The following is a 25,606-nucleotide window of genomic DNA, read 5'->3' as shown; positions in this document are numbered from 1 at the left end:
ATAGGAAAAAAATAGGTATGAGGACCTTATTATATCTGTCACCAAGCGTATTTGATCCCAAGCATAATATAAATGGTTGTCTCTAAAAGAAAAGTAACATAGTATTATTCATTATTATTTCTCTAGTTTACATTAATCTAATTTTGGTATTATCCCAAACAGTTAAAAAACTAAAACAGTGTTTTCCTTCACTGGATTTCAAATCGAGTATTTGGTTCAATCTCAGTGAACAATGCAGAAAAACTCTACTATTGTATAGTATGGTCTAGTTCAGAATTGAAAAAGTTACATATTTTGTTTCTACTTTTATCTATTAGCAAAATCTTGGTATTTCCAATGTGGGAGCTCTGTAAAGGAGAAGTCAGAGTTTCAGTCTCGTGTTAGCAGGCTGCTTGTCGTCCCAGCTGACCTGCTAGCTTACACTGAAATAATCATACAGAAACTGTATTGATTAAAACACGGCTTGGTCATTAGCTCTAGCCTCCTATTGGCTAACTCTCACATCTTGATTCAACCCATTTCTAATAATCTCTATGTCACCATGTGGTCGTGGCTTACTGGGAAATATTCAGCATACCTGACCTGGCAGCTCCATGGCGGCTCTCTCTATGTCCTTCCTTCCAGCATTAGGTTCTGTCTACTCCACCTACCTAAGTGCTGCCCTATCAGGCCAAGGAAGTTTCTTTATTCAACCAATGAAAGCAACACATAGACAGAAGAACCTCCTACATCACGTGTGGCTGTGGCACCTGTTGTTTGTGTCCAGGAGGATCCTGACCCAGTAGCCTGTGCATGCTCTGCACAGAGACCTCAGGGACCCACTGAGCTGCAGAGAGAAGCTGCACCTCTGCACACAGGCTTGTCCAACTGCAAGCTATAGGGGGCCTCCAATGTAGTCTAAACACGTAGTCACAGCTTTCTAGAATGTTCTGCAGCTTCAAACCGTTCGGAAGAGTACTGCAAATCAAGAAGAAGATGCAAGCAGCTGAACAGAGCCCAAACTCAATGTAACTTGATTGCTTTTCCTTTTTGCCTTTCAACATTATGTTGGGACCAGAAATCCCAAAAGCGGCATGGGAGTAGCTTCTCCACCTAAGGTGTATGCTGGTCCTGGGAAGCAATCAGAACCTGGGTTCTAGCTTTCTGGGTGAGGGCCAAGGCTGAGATTCTGAATTTCTAACAAGTCCCTAAGTGATGCAGAGGTGGCTTGTCTCCAAGTCAGACCCTGCAGCAGGAATCTACAAATGATCTTCATGACTGTTTTCAAAGCAGTTTGGGGGGGGGGGCTCAGATAAATCCTGTGAGCATGTATTAGAGCTGTGCTAAAAAAAACAACAATGAAACAATGGACTAGTAAATTGAATCAGGTTAAGTGTGAAACACAGTCTAAATTCAACACTAACTCACCAAGCTTCCTCATTAACTAACCTAGCAGGTAATTTTCTTTAGCTACGGTTCGCTGAAATGCACCATTATCTAATCAAAGCTGGAGCTACTTTGTGCACCAAGGTGGCCATAAATTTATCCCACTTTTCTCTGAAGAAATGTATCTACTTGCAAAACTGACCTACTTCTGTTGTCTAAAAAAAAAAAGACTAAAAAATAAAAAAAAAATCAACTTACTTTTATTATACCTTCTAAGAAAATTTCTTATATATAACTGATGCAATCTTTTCATCCTGGCCCTCTCAGTCGTTGAAAAGTGGAAGATTAAAAAATTACACTTCACTATGCCCTTGGTGGGCACTGACGGGACTGAATTGATTAAAATGTCACTCACCATTTACTGTGGTTAGTGCTTCATTAGGCACCGATAGGCACAATATATCTTTGTCAAATACTTCCATGGAAAACTTAGCTCTCAGGCCATGAAAACACAAAGCCCTAGACTGTGAGGAAAATCCCTGTGTGGAAAATATTCACGTCCATATGATAGAGTTTTAGCAAAAAGAACAACTTGGAACTAAATTTTCAAGTATTTAACAAAATTACATCTCCAACAAGATGTATTTACATATTGAGCAAATCAGAATAAGAATGAAGCAAAAGTAAAGAATGGGTTCTGAAGAGGAGTGGAGTTCCAGGGTGGCCCAGGGGGTGGGGAGAGGTTGCAGGTATCAGACCAGAGTCCACACGTGCAGTGAAGAACAACAAGAAATATCAGGAGCCTTGAGTACCCGCCTCAGTACCCGCTCAGGGCTCAGAATAGGACGTCTATGGCAGGCGGGGATCTGAGGGTAAACAATTAACTCAAGTACATTACCTCTGCATAGTCTTTACGTTTCATGTGAGGGGAAAAAGTGAAGTGAAGGGGGAAGAAGAAGAAGAAGAAGAAGGAGAAGGAGAAGGAGGAGGAGGAGGGGGAGGGGGAGGGAGGAGGAGAAGAAGAAGAAGAAGAAGTAGAAGAACAAGAACAAGAACAAGAAGAACAAGAACAAGAACAAGAACAAGAACAAGAACAAGAACAAGAACAAGAACAAGTAGCGACGAAGAGGAGAGTAAGAGTAAGGGCTGATCTCCATGAGGTTTCTAGTTTTTACAGAGGTAGCTGGAAAACTCAATAGGCAAGGACAATGATAATATGCATCTCAAAACCACAAAGAGGGCAGGTAGAAGCTGACAAAGCAGTACTCTGGAACAGGCAACACCACGCAGGGAAGAGCCAGCCATTCAAGGGGAAATACCTCATGTCCCAAACCATTAGACAAAGTTACTAAGCATCCCTGATTCCTAGATACCCATTCTCCTCATCTAATCTCTTTTGTGACAACCAGCTTTGGGGATGCCCAGATTTGTTTGTTAGCAAAGGTGAGGAATGCTGTCTTCCTGCTCGGTGGCTGTTTTCTACAGAAATTTCTATGCGGTCTGTTCGCAGGTAATTTTGATGGATTAACTCTATGTAAATCTGACTGTTAGAACAAAGAATGAGTGTTATGGCTCCCAGGTCTCACAGTGTGGAGGAATGGAGCGAGGTCATCCCATTGCCCTGCAGAGGTTACACTGCTGAGGTGTTCTGGGAATGAATCCCATTTCGAAGAGAAGAATCATGGCTTCACAAGGTTCCCACGGATATGGCAGCGACTTTTCCAAATGACACGTGTTCCCGCAGCTCCACAAAATGGGTTGTCCCGTAAGTTGCATACTTGTGGTTCTGCCTTTATGAATCTGTCAGCTGTACATCTACGGCACAGTCTTGTGCGCTGTGACAAAGACACAGGGATCCCACCACCCCACAGTGCCCTGTGCCCCGTGCGCTTCAAAGGTAACGTCTGCCATATGCGTTCAATCACATGTGCATGTCTGTGTTTAGGAGTAGTTTGCCTCAAGTGGAAAACGAATACTGTTGCTTTCTCGTTTCTTTTTAGTTTTCTGTTTAACATCTCCGAGTTCCTGGCCATCAATGCAGGAATCATAGAGAACCTTGCCTTTCCTGGGATACAGTCAAGCTGTCGGCTGTCATAGCCTGAGAGTTCTTCTTCACTCTAGGTGCTTGCTCTCTTAGCCGCCAGCCCTCCGTTTTACCCCACCTGACGTCTCTAACCACAGGTGCTATTATGTCCTAGCGATACCTCCTTCCAGGCAAGCATCCAGCATTGTCTAGTAACCTTCCTCTAGGCCAGCACCCAGCACAGTAAACTCACAAGGATGATGGGCTGGATAGTTTTATATCAACTTGACACAAGCGGGAGTCAGTTGAAAGGAGGGAACCTCAGCAGAGGAAATGAGATCCAGCAGTAGGGCTTTTTCCTAATTAGTGATCAATGGGGGAGGGCCCAGCCCATTGTGGCCCTGGGTTCTATAAGAAAGCAGGCTGAGCAAGCCAGTAAGCAGCTCCTCCATGGCCTCTGCATCAACTCCTGCCTCCAATTTTCTGGCCTGTTTGAGTTCCCGTCTTTGATGTGGGATTCCCCTCTGTATGCTGTGACTATATTTTATTGCTATTGGTTAATTAAGAAGCTCTTTTGGACCTATTGCAGTGCAGAATAGAGCAAGGAAGGAATTCAAAGCAGAAACAGGAGAAAAGGTGGAATCAGGGAGGTGCCATATAGCTGCTGAAGGAGACAGATGCCCGGGAACCTTACCAGTAAACCACAAGCCTCATGGTAAAATACAAAATAATGGAAATGGGTTAACTAATATAGTTTCTGTGTGATTATCTTGGGTCTGGGCAACCAGGCACCTACATGTCTTGACTCTAACCCAGGCCTCCACAGCTTGCTTTTCAGTTCTGTTGATTCATCACAGCAATAGTGTCCCTGCCTCAGACAGATGACTTTCTCAAGTTACGCTGGGGACAACCACAGGGAAAAGTGCCTTTCTGCCTTCACTTCTCCTTCTCTCTCTCCAAGGATGCTTTTTCTACCCTTTCCCTCAGAATCACCACTGTGCCAACTATGTTCTTAGTAATAACGCAGGGTCTTGAATGTAAGGTTGGCATTTCTCATTCTTGTGGCCAGCACAGGGACTAGTACAAATCATCAGAAAATACTTTTAAACACAGTGAGTTGATCAGCGAGTCAATCAATGGCATAAATGAGTCTGAGGAGACAAAGGAAACATCTGATTCATAATTAATATTAGAGCACAAGAAAAAAAATAATTAAAAATGTCTGACTGATAATAAATATTATAGCATAAGCTAAAAAAATTATTAATACCACTACTCCAATTTTGTTTATAAGATACCCCAAAGGAACTCCAACAGTTGCCATGGAAACCTCTCATTTAGGAGTGAGAATTATTTGACTGTTAAAACCTAGAGATAGAATAACTTTATTAATGCTCAAACAATAACTGTCTTTGATTTATAAAGGAACTGCATCTTGTAAGTGCATGCCCAGTTTCAATGTGAGGCCCGGGAGCTTCACTCCTCAGCCCTGGGTGGATGACCACTTTGTTACGCTATGCTGCCCCCACAGTTACAACAGTATGCCTTGGTCAGCTCACCACAGCCAGACAAGAAGATATTACGATGAGAATTCTGTCTTCTATCCAGGAGACACAATGGTAGCTGGATAGAAACAGAGCTGAAACCAAGCGCTCAGAGCTAGAGTTTTAAGCAGAGAGCGGAAAAGAATTAGCCTAGAAAATACTGTCTGTCACCACTGGGGGCGCCCTTAGCATACGACAGTGAAGGGTCTTTAGTCTGGATATCTGAAGATGATAAGTATGGATAATGATTGATAACCTGGGACATCAGACTGCTGATAGCCAGTAACCTTTTATATTGAGTGGATTGAGAAAATGTCCCCTTGCAGCCCACTCTGGGGAAAGCAAGATAGAAAATGCAAAAAAAAAAAAAAAAAATTACGTCAAACAGCAAGAAAATATGTATTGCATTTTAGAGCAATTAATGAAGGAAGTCATTTAAAATGCAACCGATAACAGTGCTTTTCTCAAAGGATTAAGCATAGGCCAGGCAGAACAAGAAAAACAAACCCTGCGGCTCGAATGTCTTTGACTTCTGCTTCTCTTACAGGTGATTTTAGAATAAGGAAGCTATCTTTCAAGGTTTCTCTCAGAAATGCTTTGACTCCTCGACAATGTGTGGTAGGGGGTGGGAGGGCTGATCATGAGCATCTTAAAGATAAAAGCAGATGACCTGCTTAAGCCTCTTTTAAAACTATTATTTCATGAAACTCTTATCTGGTATATCACAAAGAAAAATTACTAAAAATTTCTTGTAAACTATTCTTCTACAAGGAAAATGCTGAAGTTCAATTTAAGTTGCGAGTTACATTGATATTTAGGTCGGGTTCATCAAGTGGCAAGGCTGAACTTTGATGTACTCTCTATGAACATTACAATGGTACCACACTAACGTATGTGACAGGGTAGCTGATATTTAAGACTCATACAGTAACTCAGATAATATATACAAAATAAGGAGCCAAGAACCCTTTTCACAGTCCAGTTTCTGGAAAAAGCTGTGCACTTTTTGGAGCACTGGCCAACACTTCCCCTGCAATGTAGTTTACAAAGACCTGAACATGGGCAATGGACTAAGGCAGGAGGCTGTTGTTTAAAGGCAAGATCTGTTCCCGTACACTTCTGAATAGCCTATGTCATTCAAAACAGGTGAGTGAATGAATGAATGAATGAATGGGTAGATTCACTGCATGTATAAGGGAGATCTTCATGGGAGTGAGGCTACCCTGGGATTCTAGAGATGGTTTTGTCTCTTGCATTCTGTCTCATTTCTATGCCTCCACCAAACAGTGGGAAAAACATAACCAAACATCTCCAGATGGGGTAGGGTCCAAAATGGTCATAAAACAACACTAAAATTATAAATTGATTTCATGAGATTTCAGAAGCAGCTTCTAAGTTAAATGTGTTAAATTAAACACGAAAAATAAATGTAAGTTTATATAGTTGCTACAATAAAGTTTTAATCTGTTGAATTTTCATTAGGTTATGATATATTCGGTTTCTAAAAGCAAATACGGTAAAAGCGAGGAATAAAGGAGGAGCTGTTTGAACTATCAATCAGAAAGAATGATAAAAGCCTTGCTGGGCTCTGCAGGAAATGTAATTAGATAAGCATCTCACTCACTGAATCTCTCACATGGAAATACAAAGAATACAAAACGCCATGTCAAAGATTAACTGCCCGCAAGTGCCCCAGCAACAATACTTAGATCCCGCCTCTAGGAATCACTAAGTGCCCGACACATACACGAAGTTCTGAGTATTTTAATGGAATTTACAAGGTATTTCTTGATCACTGATAGGTTATTTTAGTTAAATTTTACTTTAATTCTTTTTTTTTTTTTTTTGTCCTTGAATTCACTCTGTAGCCCAGCCTAGCCTTGAACTCACAAAGATCCACCTGCTTCTGCTCCCAAGTGCTGGGATTAAAGGCGTGTGCCACTACTGCCAGGCTTTTTTTTTTAAAAAAAAAATATTTATTTCTGTTTTTATATGCATTGGTGTTTTGCCTGCATTTATGTCTGTGTGAGGGTGCTGGACCAGTGTGAGTTGCCATGTGAGTGCTGGGAACCGAACAGGGGCGCTCTAGAAGATCAGTCAGTGCTCTTAACCACTGAGCCACCTCTGCAGCCCTACTTTAATCCTTCTAGGTCATCACTTTGGGGTTGGAGACATGGCTCGGTGGTTAAGAACAGTTGGTATTTTTTTGCAGAGATCCCCAGAACACACATGGCAGGTCACAATCATCTGTTAACTCCAGTTTCCGGGACTTTGATGCTCTCACCCAACCTCTGCAGGCACCATGTATACATGTGGTGCATATACATGAATGTGGGAAATAATCGTATACATAAAATAAATCTTGAAGAATTATTATATTGTTTTCCTCATTCTTCTAATGACATTGTTTAGCAGTAATAATCAAAGAAAACTACACAAAACATAAAAGAAACATAAGTATCTTTGTTTATTAATTGTATGCAATACCATCAAAATAGAAAAAAAATTAATACATGTAGAATTTATATAACAGAATATTTGTGAAGAAAATATGATTATTACTTGACTATATCCTAGACAAAGCAGTAACAAGAGGCGTTAATCCAGATGGGCAGTGGTGATGCACGCCTTTAATCCCACAACTGCGCAGTGGTGGTCCCAGCACTTAGGGAGGCAGGGCAAGGCGGATCTCTATGACTTTGAGGCCGACCTGGTCTACAGAGCAAGTTCCAGGACAGCCAGAGATACACAGAGAAACCTCGTCTCAAGACACCACCAATAAATCAAATAAGAAGCAGAAGAGTTAATCCACAAATGTCAGAGTGCACAGACACCGCTGAGCGGTGAAAGCAGGGCCGGCTCTTTACTGCCAACAGTGGCTTTCACAGTAACGCCAGTTGTTCGCCGATCACTTTTCCATTCCCACTCAATTACATCACCCTGGTGCACACAACAGCATTCTATCGCGGCACGCTGACTGACCTAGGAAGCTCCTATTGGGCGAGATACTTCCTGAAAGTCTTGCTTAATTAATTTTTCTATTGAGAAAGTCTCACGTTATCCAGGCTGACCTTCAACTCAGTTCGTACCAGAGAATGAACTTGAACTTCTGATTCTCCTGTTTCGACACACAGCAAGCCCTGGGACAGCAGCTATGCACCTGTGTTTCTATGGCACCGGGACCAGGATTAGGGCATCACACATGCTAGAAAGCTCTCTGCCAACTGAGCTACATCCCTGGCAAGTTTTGCTTGTTTAAACAGCAAGTTCATACTGGATTCCTACAGGATATAAATCTAAAGGGCCTGCCCTCTTGAATAGATTCTTTATATTCACAGAAAGTATTTATCTCTTAAAACTATGAATTCATAGTTTATTTTCTTTCATAACTGGCTCATAAATCAAAATGTGGTTTTCTTGTAGAGGTTGCTTTCATATATATATACATGAATATATAGAGAGAAATAGAGAGATAGAGATAGAGATAGAGACAGAGACAGAGACAGAGATAGAGATAGAGACAGAGATAGAGATAGAGATGTAATATAAGTGGATAAACTGTATTTTTAAAGGCCGGGAGTTCTAACAATTAAGTCAAAAGGATTATCTGTTCCCACCATCACACCCAGAGGCTGGCAGTCACAGTTTCCCCCAATGCTAGGCTGTCTCACTGGTTCCAGGGCCTCCTTAACAAGTATCCAGGGGCAAGGAAGGACTCCAGCAGGCAACTCTTCGGCGTTCAAGCCGCGAGGATTGAATTATCAGCAAGAGAAGGGCATACAGTAAAATGTACAGTTCTTTTCTCCTCTCCAAGGAGGCAACGAATCTGATTAGGAAAATAAAATTAAAACATAAACACAAAAGAAGGCACACACGGGTGAGAGATAACCTGTTTTCAGATGTGCATGAAGCAATGGCTATCTATGCAGACTACAGACAACAGTTCCAAGTTAGGTGAGAAGTTGTGCGTTCAGCAACTTAGAAAAGGCTAAGCACATGGAGACACGGGCTTTAAACGTTGTGAGGATGAATCGAACAGCCAACAGCCGGGAGCAGGATTAGGAATTTTGTAAAGACGGCACTGCCCAGTAGGCTTCTTCCGACTACCCCCTCCTTTTCTCCACCACACACAGCAGGATATGTTCAACTGAACCAAAACAGCTTTAGACTAAAGGTAAAACTTGCTGCAGAGAATGGGGAGGTGCTGAGAGGAACAGAGAGGAATCTACTAAAAAGTGTGTAAATTGGTCTGTGTGCTTGATCATCAGCTCCGTCTTTTCCTGGTCTGAGGACGACATCTCAGCTGTCAGCCTCTGAGGAAGGACCACGAACAGCCCTCTGGTGCTGATCTTAGAGGATTTCCCACTGAAGAGTCCAGGCTTTCCCCCACGGTTCCTCATTAGTAACTTTTCTCACTACTGCGACCTCTACTGGACAAGCAGCATTTCTATAAGAAAGACTATTTGGCTCAGGGTTTGAGGTTTCCATCCACCATGGTGGAAAAGGCGTGATGGCAGAAGCAGCTCTCGGCCTTCACGCTTCACCTCAGAGCAGAGAACGCCAACACTAGGCTGGTTTCCTTTCTTCTTATATTCACAATTGCCTCTAACTCCAGTTCCAGGGGATCCGACAACCTCTTCTGGTCTCTGCATAGCCACGCTATATACTCACACAGACACAGACACGTATACACAGAGATTAAAAATAAGTCTTTAAAGTGTACACACACACAAAGTTTTAACACAATGTGTTCCTTAAAGATGACAAACTTAAAATATTATATGGGTACGGAACAACGCGGTCCCACACTTAAGGCTCAGGGATTATTGTAGAACATCAGGGCTGTGAGACTGTGTCTCTTAGTAACATCAGAAGTTACACTCATGAAGTCTCACCAACATGAGTGCCCAGAGGTGAACTGAAAAAGGAGGACACCAAGGGACATGCCACAAAGAACCACAGACGAACAGAGCTGGAAGAAGAGGCGGCCTCCCCAGGGAAGAGCACAGCAGTCTTACCGACAGTCAGCCCTGAAAACTACATATATGCAACATTATATGGACTTAAAGCTACATTTAGGAATGTGTGTGTGTGTGTATGTTTGTGTGTGAATGTATATATGTGTGTGTGTATATGTGAATGTATATGTATGTATACACACATATATATACACAATACAATGTAATATACATGCAATAATAGTTAGTGAAAACATGAGGTCATAAATTTAAAGGAGATGGGGGCATATGGGAAGGCTTGGAGGGAGGAAAGGGAAGGGAGAAGTGTTGCAATTAAAACACAATCTTAAAAATTAATATATATGATTATTAGATAAAGTGATATGTCGGAAAATTTGGAAACATTTTTGCAAATAGGCTACATAATCATTTTTAAACTTTAAATAATTAACAATATGAAAAAAGGCAGTGAAACTAAAAAAAATTAAAACATAACTAGAAAATCCAGAAAACAGAACGCTATACAAAAAAGAAGAGGAATATAATGGATTCTACTAGACTTATTAACTTTTAGTAATTTTGACACACTCACATATGAAAATATAAACTAGATTCTACACAGGATACTAGGATAAAAGCAGAGTGGGGCAAAATTGGTAGAGGAGTGTACGTCTTCACCCACCACAGCGCCCACTTAGCATAATGTCCAGAAAAGTAAATCGCGAGAGCTTGCCTGAACAACGCCACAGATGAGCTCCCCACCAATGCAAATCAGCCAACAGAATTAAATTGATAGGTAATGAGGCAAGGAATTATGCAGAACCTATGAAAGATATGGTATTGCCAGAAGAGCTGAAAAGGCATAGCTGCTCCTGCGAGATTAAAGAGTAGCCATGGGTAAACCTGATCTCTGATCTCACAATTGGCACTGTTGTGGTAGCTGTCAGCTAACCAGCTATACTTGAAACTGCCACAGTTTTTCTCTCTGGAAACTGAAAATAATAGTTGAAAGCTCTGGTCAAATAAGTTGGACATAGCGCTAACAGTGGGAAATGGAAGTGGACTTGCGGGCTTCAGTATGGTTTGGGTTAAACATAGCCTCTTCTTTAAATAGAAAAGCATTGCATGTTCAGAGAGACAGTCTCTATGTGAACATATATATATGTATATATATATATACATATATATATATATATACAACTTAAAACATGAAAGGGGGATGGGAAGATGGCTTGGTCAAACAGTGTTTGCAACGCAAGCACAGAAACCTGGGATTGGATCCCCAGCACGTGATAAAAAGTCAGGCATGGGGCAAGCATCTGCATCCCGGAGCTTCGAGGTGGAGACAGATACAACCCTGGACCTCACTGGCAAGCAAGTCCTGATGAACCTAGAGGCTCCAGGTTAATTAACAGACCTGTCTCTGAATAAATAAATGGATACATAAAATAAATAAATACGCTGGAGAGTGATATAGGAAGAGTCTCAAGAATGATCTTTGAGTTTCGTGTATGTGCAAGCCTGCCTGGATAGAAGAACGTATCTACCACAACTTAGAGGTACTCATCTGCATGCTCCATTCATAAATTTACATATTCCTATGTTAAAACACAGAACCATATTGCACCCATGTCCTACTCTCCCATGCGAGACTCTTCTGAGTCAAATGTCCTAATTCCAAAGACAGCCTATATGTTTATTTCTTAAAATCAAATATAGCATCTTCCATTTCATTGTCATACTCTACAGCCCTCTTGGATGCTATAACCCAAAAGAAACAAAAGGTATTTAATTTGGTTGAGTGACAGACCCCAAAGACAATATGAATAGCACCTTCAACATTTAGATAGTTTCCTATTTCCCAAAACTTTCTTTCTCTTCTTATAATCTGGTGAGTCAGTGGAGTGTACCACGGTTATAATGCTGTCAGGAAACTTAGTCTCTGTGACGGCTATTTAAAAAGTCATTCAGAATCCATTTGTGGGTAGCCAATTACTTTGCTAATGTTGATTAAAATGAAATTAGGAGAAATTTAATTTGTTTTAGAAATATTTAGTAGGGAAGTCTACATTAAATGATTCATCCTATATATTATCATTACTACTAAGTGGCCAAATATCTTGACTGAAATACACTCTTTGTTTCACACACACACTGATAAACAATGAGATGTGAAAACGATAACGACAGATTTTGATAATAACTGCTTCCCTGACCATTCCAGAGGCAGCGCTGGTTTGATGTTGGCAGCCGTTCCACAGTTTTACAACCAGACAGGGTTAGCGGGCTGTGCTGACCAAGAAAGCTCACAAGCAATCATACATTTTCTGCAAGAGGTTTCTGTAGCCACCAGTCAGTCCTTAGGCATGACTTAATCATTAAAACATAGCAAATCTCTTCTAATTTGAAAGGAAGTACCAAATGCTATTCTAGTGCATTCTAAGTTATACGGCACAGTCAGACCCTCTGTACCCACTGTCCTGACAGAATTATTAACTCTTGAAGGCGTCATTATATACGGATGAGTTATTTGGTGACTCAGATTTTAAAGCCCTCATTAGTTGCAATGAACTCAGAACCACCAGGGACATGTGGGTCTTTGTGGCTATCCTCAGTTCCTCCGTTCCGTTGCATTCCACTGCTAGTGGATATAGCAAGTCAGTTAGATCATGCGTTATTTGAGCCCTGCTTAAGAGCTACCAGGGAACTATTAAATTTGACAGCGGCTGTTTCATATCTTCCTGGGCCTTATGACTGCGATCATTAGAAAACATGCTAACGACACTGACAGAGAGACGACCCTGCTGTAGTTCGGGAATCAATTCTTGTTCTTACCTAGAACTCCCTTTAAAAATGGATGCACTCACGTTAGCGGAAGTGATGAGTGAGTCCTGACTAGGAGTTGGGAAAATGTATGTCAGCATAGACAGCAAGTACGCAATTCAACAGCAGTATTCAATTCAATGATTCATGTCCTGACTGTTTGGAAAAAGTCTTCCCTGAATAAAATTATATAGTAGAAGCTATTGAAATAAAGTCACCAGGAGAAACAGGCAGCACCGGCTCATGGGGGAGGACCAGAGCCCCCAAATATCTGAGCTACACAAAAGAATTAGCATGGATTGAAGTGTGACAGATTACGAAATACTTTATTTGTGTTTCCAAGGTACGTTGGTAGTAAAAGAAGACCAATGTCTTAGAAACCATCTCATGAGACAGAACCGAATGTTGTAAGGAAGGGGTGCTGGGAACGCTGCCCTAGACGGAATGTTGGGCTATCTACTCACCATGTGACCTGAATTATATCATTTTCTCAGTGTTCTCTATTTTGTTGTATAATAGGGAAGTAATTTGAAAGCAAAACAGGACTCAGATAAAGTTTATTGTCAATAAAAGTATCTACTGTTACTATTATTATCATTCAAGCTTTCAAATTAACATAGACCTTACATAGAATAAATATATGCTTAGCGTAACGGGTGTAGGAAGATTCATTTACGATTCTTTCTCTTAAAACAACAGTAAGTAAACCTGAGTCTTAAGGAATTTCATTGCATAAATTGCTTTGATTCAAGACAAAAAGATCAGTAAAGATGATAACAGAACACTGGATAATGCCAATATGAACGGCCATCAAGATATATAATATGAAGCAATGCCAAATGGCTTTATGATACTTAATGATTAGGCAATATTCTTTCTAATATATTAAAGATCAATTTTGATGCAGACATTTTCCTATATATTATGACTAGCGCAGATTTTTTCCCCTAACCACCCAGCTGCTGTAATGTTAAATAAATTAATTTTAATCTTAAATCAGAGATGTAATAGAGACAGGGTGATTTAATATGCAATCTCATTATGGTTGACAGGCTTATTTATAAATGATCTGCCCACATTTTGACAAGCATAGTTAATATGTTAATTAGCTTTAAAAAGATGAGGATAGGAACCGCTTGACAAACCATCATTCTTTGCACACGGTGTTGGGGGTGCTGCCGTTGATACCCCGGGGCCCCCTCTACGGCACAAAGCCTTTGAGGAGATAATCATTTATTAACAACAGATAATTTAGCTACCTGATATTAAAAATTAATCCGGTAAAATAATCCCCAACAATGTTCTGCTTTAGACAACCCGAGCAGCTGCAAAGGCAGGTCAGAGCATGCAGGGAGGAAGCGAGCTTATTTAAAATCCCAGCTCTGCAGACAGAGCCGTGCTCTCTAGTCAGCCAAGAGTTACACAGATATGTTGCCCTCACGCCCATGCTCCCTTCCTGTGTTCCTCAGAACCCACCAGTCTCTCTGGTTTAGAAGCTTACCCAAGCTTTTAAATGCTCTGACGTTCAAGGCGCTACGCAATCCTAAGCATTAACAGACGATTTACAAGAGGCAATGTTCAATTCGACTTTGCTGCTTAGATCTGCATTCACGAAAGGAAACAAAGGTACCAAAACTACCGTGATGCGCTCTTAACTCGTTCTTTGCATTCACACGTCACCATGGTGCTGGCGACACACAGGAGAAGCTCCTAGCGGGGCCAGCTCTGATTTCCATCACACGCTGGCACTGTTATTGCCTATGTGTCTTCATTAATATCTTTAGTGCCTGTGGCTACTGAACGCTGTGTAGGGATCATCAGTTCTTAGTTACTCCAGCCCCAGGACAGTAAATGAACTGTAAAAATAGCCTGAAACTCCTGCCACCTGCCTCCCTACTGCTGGCCGTGGGTTAATATTTGTATTTCTTTTTGGTGCAGCTGAGCCATGACTCAATTACAATCCCATTTCCAGGTGTCTGAATAGCCTGCAACGATGTCATTGATTATGCAAAAATCAGCTCCCTGTGAACGTCCGTCCCCCTCATGGGAAAGACACATACATTTTCACCTGATTGCAAAATAGCAGAGCAGCTTTTAGAAAATTGCTTGGAATGAAATCAGATTCCGAATGACAGGCATGGCACAGACATCTTAGATTTCAGAGCTTGGGAGTGAACTGAAAATAAGCACAGGAAGCTCAGTCCTCACACACTTGCTATTTGTGTCTGGCAATGAGTAACGCTGGCATGGGGACAAGGGGGTACTTGGGGTCCCCTATTTTCTATCAGATTTCCCCTTCTTAAACAGCAGGCTTCTTCACACGCTTCTATCATGCCTCTGTTCAAAGCAAACTGGCAGCAAGTGCCCGACCATCTCTCACACAGAGGGAGAGGGGCAAAGCGGGGCAGACTAGAAAACACTGTGTGCCAGAAACAAACACAGGAGAAAGCTGGAGTCCATCCTGTACTCGGAACTATAAAAACCACCCGAGTGTGTGTGTGTGTGTGTGTGCACATGTGCATATGTGTGTGTGTGTAAGTATGCATAGTGGAGGCCAGGGGTCAGCTTTGAGTGTTGTTTCTCAGGAAGCTCTCTACCTGTGCAGAGGAGGGCAGTTCTCTGACTGGCTAAGAGCTCTCCAGGTAAACTAGGCAGACTGGGCAGTGAGGCTCAGGGATCTGCCTGCTTAGCATCTTCACACTTGTACATTGGTTTGGGGAATGAATTGAGGTCCTCCAACTAAGCAATAACCCCAGCCACTTAGACATCATTCTGTTTGTGTGTACATACATATGTGTGAGTGTATGGGTACGTGACTGTAGGTACATGTATTCATAGCAAGGTCAATGTTGTCCTTGCTGTCCGCATTCATTTTTGAGACAAGCTCTCTTCCTGAATTGGCTAAGTTGAGCTCCAGGGTCCTGCCTGTTTCCTGATTTTCTGGGCTGGGTTGCATGCATGTGCCACGGTGCTAAACTCAGTAGGACGGTGCAATATTGACTAAAGGAAGCAACTGAGACAAAACTGGTTCCGCACCACAAATGTTCTAAAAGACATATTATTAGCAGAGAGCTTAGCTGAACTCACTGAAAGACAACTAAGAATTTCCATATGCCAAAATAAACGGAAAAATACTTTATATCTCAGGACTGTGATATAATTATTACTTGCATAGCCAACGCTCAACTAACAGCAAAAAGTAGTAAGCGATTAAGAGGGCAACTAAGTGGTACCCTGGTGTGTGTACTGGCCTCTATCTCTAAATTTCCCCCATTATAATTAAGGATCTAAGTATCTATATTGCCCCAAAATAGGCCTATCCTTAGGGGACAATATTAACTACAGAAGTGTAAATAACCATTAAAAAGCCAAGGGCCAGGAAGTGTGATAAAAATGATTAACTCAGCCACTCAGCAATAGATGGTGATATTTATTCTTGGGATTTCAGAATCATTAAAATGTGATCAGATTTATGATAAAGCATACAAACGTATGAGAACAAATCTTCGGGTGTTTGGCGGCCTAGATTCTTAGTTTTATTTAAAGCCATAGATCTAGACGTACAGTGTTAGTTACGTGGACACAAGATTCTGTAGATGACGTCAGTGGCTCCACAGAATACCAAACCCCACAGTTAGGGGTATCTTAAACATACATTAAGAAAGTCCCTAATTCTTAAAAGCCAAGATTGCTCGGGGGGGGGGGTAGAGGCATGAAGTCACTACACAGAGGAAGATAAATAACACATGCTGAAGTCTTACTGAAGCCATAAACATTATACGATCAGTTGTAGCATAAATACGGGGGCCTAATCATGCCAGAATGATGACTCTTTCATAAATCAGCCACAAGCTTCAAGAATTATTTCACTTCAAACGCAATCATGAATCCAGAAAAGGAAAAGCCATGCTCAGCGGCCAAGTGTGACTCCCTCCAGAGCGTTAAGAAAGACATTCCTTCCCTTTGATGATTGTGACACTTACATCTTACATAATTAGCAATGCAGGGTAGTTTGCCAGTATTGGCAAATATCACCGATCATTCTAAAAAGACTTTAATAGCCGGTGAGCTACGACATGGAATTCTCCTGTCCTGGAATTATTCCAGATTTTAAAAACTCAAGGCATTTCACTTTGGACAATTGTTATCAATAGCTTTCAGTCAAACCAACCAGAGCTATGCGGTCAATAAAAAATTCATTCCCTGTTACTTCTTAGTCTACTGCTCTTTGAAGGTACACACTTCCTCATTATAAAATAAAACAATAAATTATGACCTTACAGAGAAATTTACAGTACTGACAGAGAAAAAAAAACCCTCTGACCTGGTCCATCAAGAACCCTTAGAAGGTTCCACATGGAACAGTCTCTGAGTGCCATTCCCAACCAGGTTTGAAAGCGGCAACAACACTGCCACACACAGGCAGCACTCACTCCTGCATCCCAGGTCCTCCTCCAAACGGCTGATGTTTGTCTAGGTTTGGCCCAGACCAAGCATGGCACACAGATCAGATAAAGTGTTCATTTCTTACCACATGTCAAGGCAGGTGGAATATTCTGTGGAGCCCAGGAGAACATCTGGAGGCCTGTACCACAAGGTCACCACTTCATTGGAATACGTGTGGCTAGGGACGGATTTTGCTCTTGCAAGACCTGTAGGTTACAGGAAACATAAAGAGGTTAGATGGGCCTGAAAAGAACGTGTGTTTTAAACTGAAATGTTCCACTTTAAAAGGTCAAACAACACTGCTGTAATTCACATTCATGAATGTAATGTCAAGATTAACACAGGATTTGAGGGGAATATATGCAGGTTTTTTATGTTTTTTATCATCACGTTAATAACCATGAAATAATGCATATTGAAAATAAAGCATCTGTGCTAGGGCTCCGATCAAATATCACTAGACAAAATCAGAACAACCTCAGAATCTCCTGGCTACTGCATCTGTTTGCAGAACTCTAGTTCTGAGAGTCCCAAATATGTAAGTCATATCAGTAAGGCTTCTTTGGTCAAATAACTTGCAAAAAAAGATATATTAAGAAACCTAAAATCTTCCAGCTATACAATGGACCAGTAGTACCAATGTTTACATGTGTATTTAATCTGTAAGAAGAAACTGCAATACTTTTCTCAAAGAGTTGCCCAAAAAGTTTTTACAGTGTGAGTGTTTTCCAAAGACTCACAAGTGGATACACACTCAGGAGGTTTGCCTGAAAACCAGTGAGCTACACAATTATAAAGCAATGATCAAATTGGAACATATAGGTGATGAAAGTTGATATCAAACCACAATAGGAAAGAGTGGCAATATTACCTTAAAGACAATTCGACCTAATAACCAAAAATACTCACAGAGAGACACAAGGCTGCAAAACAAAACAAAACATATATTCATGTATGTCCTCCATGGTTTTACCTCTGGAATATGTGATTATCCATTTTTAGAAAGATTTGTTTTACTCTGAATTTGATGGGTATGGTGGTATATGCACATAAGTATGGGAGCCCACAGAGGCCAGAAGAGGGTGTCAGAGCTCCTGGAGCAGGACTTCCCAGAGTCTGTGAGCTGCCTGGTGTAGTTACTGGAAGCGAACCATGATCCTCTAAAAAGTAGTAGGTTAGAACACGCTCTTACCTGCTGAGCCATTTCTCTGGCCCTGTCCCTTTCATAATTTAGTAAGTTTTTTAGAGTGTTTTCCCCTAGGTTGTATGTAATGACTGGTTCTTTTTTTAAAAAATAATGTTTGTTTGCAAAGCTAAGGATTGAACACACTCCCCGGTATGTTAAGGAGGCATACTACCAACAAGCTACCCCAGCCTAGTCCCCTTTTCAAAAAGATTGGCTTTTACTTTGTGTGTGTGTACATGTACACGTAAGTACATACATGCACATACTATGTGGACACACAGGTGGGTGCCTGTAGAGGCCAGAAGAGGGCACTGAATTCCCTGCTTGACTTGGGTGCCGAGAACTGAAGTCAGGCCTTCTGCAGGAGCAGTAAGCATTCTAAACCATTGAGTCATCTCCCTGCCCTTGTACTTCTTTTAAAGGTCAGACATCTCACAGCGTTGTTTCTGAAAGCCAAACAAGCCACAGTAGATCACTATCTGGCCATGCCATTAATGATCAGTGCAATATTTTAGATCTGAATGTCCCCTCATGGTCCATTTGTTAGAGAACAGTTCAGTGGCCCAAAGTGGTACTGGGAGTCGACGGACTATCCTGGGGACCAGGCCTAAGTGGGAGGAAGTTGTTTCACTGGGTCATGAGGGGGACATCAAGGTGACAGCCTTTCTCCCTTAGCTCCTACAAAGTGAGCAGCTTTGTTCCACATGGGCTTTTTCCTTTATTATTCCGCCTCTCCATGGATCCAAATATGACAGGGCCAGCTCATTCCTGGCTGAAACTTCTGAGACCATGAGAAAAAAACCAAAAAACAACATCCCTTCATTTAAACTGAACACCTCTGGCACTTTTTCACAGCTATACGACAATCAACACCACACATATAAAGGATTGTTTATCGGTATTGTACTCAAAGTATAATACAAAGTTTTTGCTGTGAACCTCTTTTAAACATGTTCATTTCAATGATATATTAAAATTATCAGTGATGTTTAGAAAATCACTTCTTCCTTTTTTTTAACCATAGCTGTTAATTTCCTGGGTTATTTGTAAACTTATAATCAATAGGGTAGCTGGTAAGACAAAAAGTTGATAATTCAGTTATCATTATAATCCATTGTTCTACAGTGTAGTTGTTACAATAAGGTGATGACATATGGAATTGGCTAATGTTCTTATATATCCCATAAAAAATGTACAGCTATAAAAAATATACAAAAATATTAACTTACTACACCTAATATCTTGGACATAAATAGAGCTCCGTCCAAGCACAGATTCCATGTAGCACGTTCTCTACTTTGCAAGGTTCAACCTACCTCCATTCAGATAAAACTGTACTATTAACATGACAGTAAGGCTGGGAAAGTCTGCAGGGATCGGCAATCCCTTCAAACGATAACATTTCCACATAGGAACCAAAGAGCTAAGGACGGCTCTGAAAATTGGTTCTGATGCCTCCCATATGTGGCTGTCAAGTCAAATGGGAGCCAGACCATCCCAGCTGGAGCTCCTTGCTTTTCCTGAGGCCTTATTGTCAGACAGCTCAAACAGAGATGGGCAAATGGAAAGAGGTGAGATTGTCTTTGACAGTTCGTTCAATCAGGACAGTTATTAAATAGAAAGTGACAGGCTAAGATGAGAAGAAATATGAAACCTCAGAATTCCCTGAATACAATGAAAGCCCAACTACTGTATGTGATTGCAGACCCAGTGTGAGTTGTTAAATTGGTCAAGGATTTGGAGAAGATACAAAGGGAAGTTCCTAGTCTACATTATCTTCTCCTGTCTGACATACTCAGGTCAAGGGGAGCCACAACTTCATTTAGCTGGGCTACAATGTTCCCAATGAGGATGAGTTTTCCAAGTCAAAAAATGGGCTTTTTAAGAGTGTTTGCACATAGAGATGTCATATAGACAGTAATGGGCTTTAATTCAGATTAGTGCTTTCTTCGTCTGTCTAGACGAAGTTTTCTTGTCACCTCACTTGGGGTGACATAGTCAGTCGGAAGCTGTTAGTTCTGAAGGTGTGCACACATCAATGAACAAAAGGTATCTAAGGATATTCATACTCATTTCATAAGAAAAGTGAAGCCTATGGTTTCTCAGGAAAGACTGAATTACTTCAACAATGGCTTATAATTTTTTTTACAAGAATACCTTGAAATATGATTTTCTGGTGCATGTCCCCAATCTTTTTGGTAAAGACAACACCATGATTTTGTAAAGTTCACAAATCAAAACCTGCTTACTCATGCAAAATTTATAAAAGTGCATCTTCCAGCTGAAAGAAAACTGTAGGGCAGGATTAATTAGCACAGCATGTGTGAAAGCTTTCTCTCTCTGGTCCCTGTCAGTTGCTATGGTTACACTACAGGAAGAGAGCTACACTACCTTTAAAAAAAAATCCACGAAGTTCATGGGTGATTATCAAAACTTCTTTTATTAATGCTTAGTCTGAGCTGAAAGTCTTTAGGAAAGCGAAACGCAAACCAGATGAGGGCAGCTTGTCCGCAGTGTGGCACAGCCCAACTGGTGCCGTTATCTCCCCTAAGCTCCCAGAACCAAGGGATGGGCATAGTCCTTGTGTTGCCACTTCTAAGGAGGGCAGACCCGAGAGGAAAGGGGATGGCCTGCTATTAAGAACACTGCTACAGTTCAGAGTGGGGCTACCACAATTCCTGAATAGAATCTTCGACTTCAGACGTAAAGAAGTTTTGTAGCTAAGAATTTTCCAATGAAAGAATTCCTTTCCCCTGTCTACAACATAGGCAACTCAGAGGTGAAGTCTGCGGCCACCTTGAGTTTGCTCCTGTCCTTTAGCAAGGACAAAGACGAAATCTCAGGGCTCTCTGCATTTTTCAAGACGAAAGAGACCTTCACCACCAAACAATGGATATTCTCCTCTCATCTTAATTGTTCTCCCTAGGGAGGTACACCCTGCAAATGGTTTTCTTTATTTAAATTTCCTCCTTTACTTCTCTCTTACAAAACAGTTAGCCAGGAATGACAAGACTTCCCTCTGGGACCTTATCAAATTTGTCTCATACTGGTTTTGAACACGCCGTACATTTAAAGCAGTATCTTCTAGTGTGGAAATTCATGCATTGAACACTGGGTGCGGAATGCTTTAGAGGCAAGGCTTTTAGGAAGAGGTTGGTTCAAGAGCACCTCTGGGCAAGTGGCCCTAGACAATGTAAGAAAGTAGGTTGACTCGGACCGAGTCAATAAGCAGTCTTCCTCCAAGGTCTCGGCTGTGGGTCCTAACTCCAGGTCCCTGACTGCTTGGCTTCTTGCCTGGGCTTCCTTCAGTGACAGACTGACTGTTCCCTGGAGCGGTATGATGAAATAAACCCCTTCCCCCCGCAGTTAGTTTACTCACGGTGTTTTACCACGGCTACAGAAAGCAAACTAAGACACTTCCCAAAGAAAACAGAAAATGCTCATATCATTGAGTTTTAATACAGGACTTACAACTTCGTACATGCTTCTCTGAGAGATATTAATGGAAATGAAATGAATAGATACAGTAAGCCCACTTAGAATGATTGGGCTAAATACCACTTGACGAGCTATTGTTGCAGATTAGTCTGTGTATTGAATGAAGCTTCTGCTGACATGGCAAAGCAAACTGCCTGATGTTGATTCCAGAATTACCCAGGTAGTTAGATTTGCTCAAGTTCCTAGGGCTCTCTAGCCTTTGGTTTTGTTTGTTTGTTTGTTTGGGTTTTGCTTGTTTTTTTTTATTTTTTTAAATGAGGGGTCTGAAATCTGTGGACCATAAATTGAACTAATCGGTGGGCATCCGTCATTCTAAATAAATCCTTTTGAAAAGCATCTACATCCGGTCATTCAGATGTGACAATGGCTGCATTTTTGCCGAACAGCTGAGTAGAGTAGCTGACAGATGCTCTGTGATCCAGAAAACAACTTTACTTAGAATCTGACACATGAGTAAGAAAAGTCTGCTGATACCTGCAACAGACTATGTTAATTTTTGTGCTCAGCAAGTAATCAAATTCAGCAATCCTACAGATGTAATCCTAAAGATTCTTCACTAGATGTATAAGAATCATACACACCCCAGTTCCTCCAAAGCTTCTACCTGGGCAGTTCTGCACCATGGATCCCGGCACATCTGCAGGAGCAGAGGGTGCAGAGGCATCTCCAATGGGGCATGTGCTAATAGGCCACCATTTCACAGCTCACTGCCTTATGCTTCTAGTTTCTCTTTCTCAGTTGGTGAAACTTGATGTATTATTCTAATTCCAGATGACAGCATTGCACAGCAAATGAATGCGCTGACCTGAGCAAATTGGCAGTTCTGATGGATGGCCATGTCCATACTGGCTTCTGACCAACTTCTATCCGTGCTATTTTTAAGACAAGATGTTAGCCTGGACATGAATTTGCTATGTAGCTGAGGCTGACCTTAAATTTCTGATCTGATGGGACCCATCTCTTGAGTGCTGAAGCTACATATGTGGAACTGGCTTACCGGAGGTTGTGGATCAAACCCAGGGCCCCTTGAATGCTAGATAGAACCCTACCATCTGATTTGATTTGTACTCATTATAACTTTTAAATTAAAATGTAAAAAACACAGAGTTTGTCATAAAAAAAAATCTAAGTTTTAAATCAAGACATAGTACTCACCTTTCGAAGCATTGGCTTATAAAGAGAATGAATAATGTCACCTAGAACATCATTGAATATGCATGACTATACTGAAAAAAGATATTTATTAATAAAAGGGAAACTGCTTAACTGCTAAGAGAACTTGATTACAAGACTGACAACCTGAGTTCGATTCCCAGAAACCACACGGTGAAAGGAAAAGAACACCCCAGCAAGTTGTCTCCCAGCCCAACATGTAGTATCTAGTGCACATGCGCACACACACACACACTCACATACACATTTTAGAGATACTGATGGAAACAGTTACAGCTATAAGGTCAAATGGAGGGGTGGAATACAAACCATAAAGGAGGAAGTCAAACAGTCTTTCCTTGAAGAAGATATGACAGTACACAAAAGTGACCAAATCTCCATCAGGCAACTCCTACAACTGATAAAAGCACTTTCAACCAAGTACCTGGTTGCCAAATTAACTCACAAAGATCAGAAGCCTCCTATATATAAATTGAGAAAAATATCAGGGAAACTACACCACCTTTCACAATAGCCCCAAATAAAATCAAATACTTTGGGGTAACGCTAACCAAACAAGCGGAAGATTTGTATAATAAAACTTTGAAGAAAGAAATTGAAAAATATCAGATAATCGAATGATCTCCTATGCTCATGGGATTAACACAGTAAAAAAAATCATCATCTTACCAAAAGTAATCTATGGATTTAATGCAATCACTATCAAAATTCCAACACAATTCTTCAAAGATTTTGAAAAGACAATTCTCACTTCATATAAAAAAATGTGGGAGAACGTAGGAGGAGTATGGGCAGGGGAACTGCAATCAGGATATATCGTATGAGAAGATTACCTGTGCTTAATAGAAGGGGAAATTTTAAGATATTCATTGAAATAACTGTAACTATAAGGCTAAAGAAAGTATAATTTTGTGCTAAAGGCATGATTTACACACAAAAGAAATGACAATTTACTAACTATCTTTTATCTACCTATCTACCTATCATCTATCTCTATCTATCTATCTATCTACCTTTCTATCTACCTTTCTATCTACCTATCATCTATCTATCTATCTATCTATCTATCTATCTATCTATCTATCTTTCTATCTACCTATATATCTAGCTAGCTAGCTAGCTATCTGCCTATCATCTATCGACTGATCTACTTATCTATCGTCTATCTATTATTTATCATCGATCAATCTTTCTTTTTATCTGTCTATCTATCTATCTCACATGAAATGTTATATGTCCTTACTTATTAATGCGTTCATTTTTAGCTTTCAAAAGAATTAAAAAATTGAGACAAATTTATGAATTTTTTTTTTTACTTATTTACTAAAGTGCTTTGTGTTGAAAGCAGAGGAAAACAATGTTCTTGTCTTCTGTTACGAGAACAACATACCAGTGACTTAATAATCTAGAAAGAATAGAGGTGTGATGGATGGGAAGTTCCCAAGAATGACGCAGAGTCCCACAGCCCAACATGAGGTAGAGCTTGGGGAGGCCTACGGAGGATGGCGAGGAAGGACTGGAGAAATCAGAGGAGTCAGGAACACCACAAGATTATGTTCCACAGAATCAACTGACCAGGACTCATCAGAGCTCACAGACATTCAGGAGCCTGTAGGGGTTTGACCTAGTTCGTCTGCAATTATGTAATGGCCGAAAAGCTTGGTGTGCTTATGGAGTTACTGGCACTGCAAGTAGCGACTGTCTCTGACTCTTCTGCCTACTTGCAGGACCTTCCAACTCCTGTTGGGTTGTGCCATCTTTCCTTGATGGGACGGCATGTGCCTGGTCTTAGTGTAGCTGTTATGGAATGTACTTAGTCTTATTTATTATAGCTTGTTATGGCATGTGCCTGTTTCTTATTGTAGCTTGTTATGGTATGTGCCTGGTCTTATTGCAGTTTGTTACAGCATGTGCCTGGTCTTAGTGTAGCCATTATGGTATGTGTCAGATCTTATTGTAGCTTGTTAGGATACGTGCCTAGTCTTACTTATTGTAGCTTGTTCTGCCCTGGTGGTGAGTGCTCCTGGGAGACCTGCTCTTTTATGAAGGGAAGCAGAGGGTGTAGATCTGAAGGAGAGCAAAAGAGGGGGAGGGAAAACTGTGGTCCAGATGTAATATTTTTAATTAGAGAGGAATTAAAAGAAAAAAAAAGAGTACAATGCTAGAATTGGTTAGGCATCTGGTAAGGGCTTTCTACAGTGTATCCCAACAGACCAAATAAGCATTACATGGCAAAACAGAGAAAATATGTATTTTTCATTCCTGTTCCTTTTATTTTATTTTTTTAAAAAGAAAGCAGTGTGGAGGTTTCTCAGGAAATTCGGGATCAACCTACCCCTGGACCCAGCAATACCACTCTTGGGAATATACCCAAGAGAGGCCTTATCATACAACAAAAGTATATGCTCTACTATGTTCATAGCAGCATTGTTTGTAATAGCCAGAACCTGGAAACAACCTAGATGCCCTTCAATTGAAGAATGGATGAAGAAAGTATGGAATATATACATATTAGAGTACTACTCAGCAGTAAAAAACAAGGACTTCTTGAAGTTTGCAGGCAAATGGATGGAAATAGAAAACACTATCC

At 40.9% G+C, this 25,606-nt stretch overlaps 1 protein-coding gene across 11 annotated transcripts in view; it reads right to left on the bottom strand.

Moving 5' to 3' along the window:
* Positions 1–25,606, bottom strand: part of Cdk14 (cyclin dependent kinase 14) — a 575,534-nt gene that overhangs the window by 249,369 nt on the left and 300,559 nt on the right. For all 11 annotated transcript variants that reach the window (XR_007591247.1, XM_050139706.1, XM_050139705.1 and 8 more), the window contains one exon: positions 17,245–17,365. Coding sequence is in view for 10 of the 11 variants with exons in the window: in XM_050139706.1 (XP_049995663.1) it covers positions 17,245–17,365 (121 nt within the window). In the remaining variant the exon portion in view is untranslated. The remainder of the gene's footprint in view (positions 1–17,244; positions 17,366–25,606) is intronic.

Source organism: Alexandromys fortis, unplaced genomic scaffold (assembly GCF_014885135.2).
Source record: "Alexandromys fortis isolate MF-2015 unplaced genomic scaffold, M_Fortis_MF-2015_v1.1 scaffold_38, whole genome shotgun sequence".
Lineage (NCBI taxonomy): Eukaryota > Metazoa > Chordata > Mammalia > Rodentia > Cricetidae > Alexandromys > Alexandromys fortis.
Note: the sequence above shows the minus strand (reverse complement) of the source record. Positions and strands in the feature narration are given on the sequence as shown.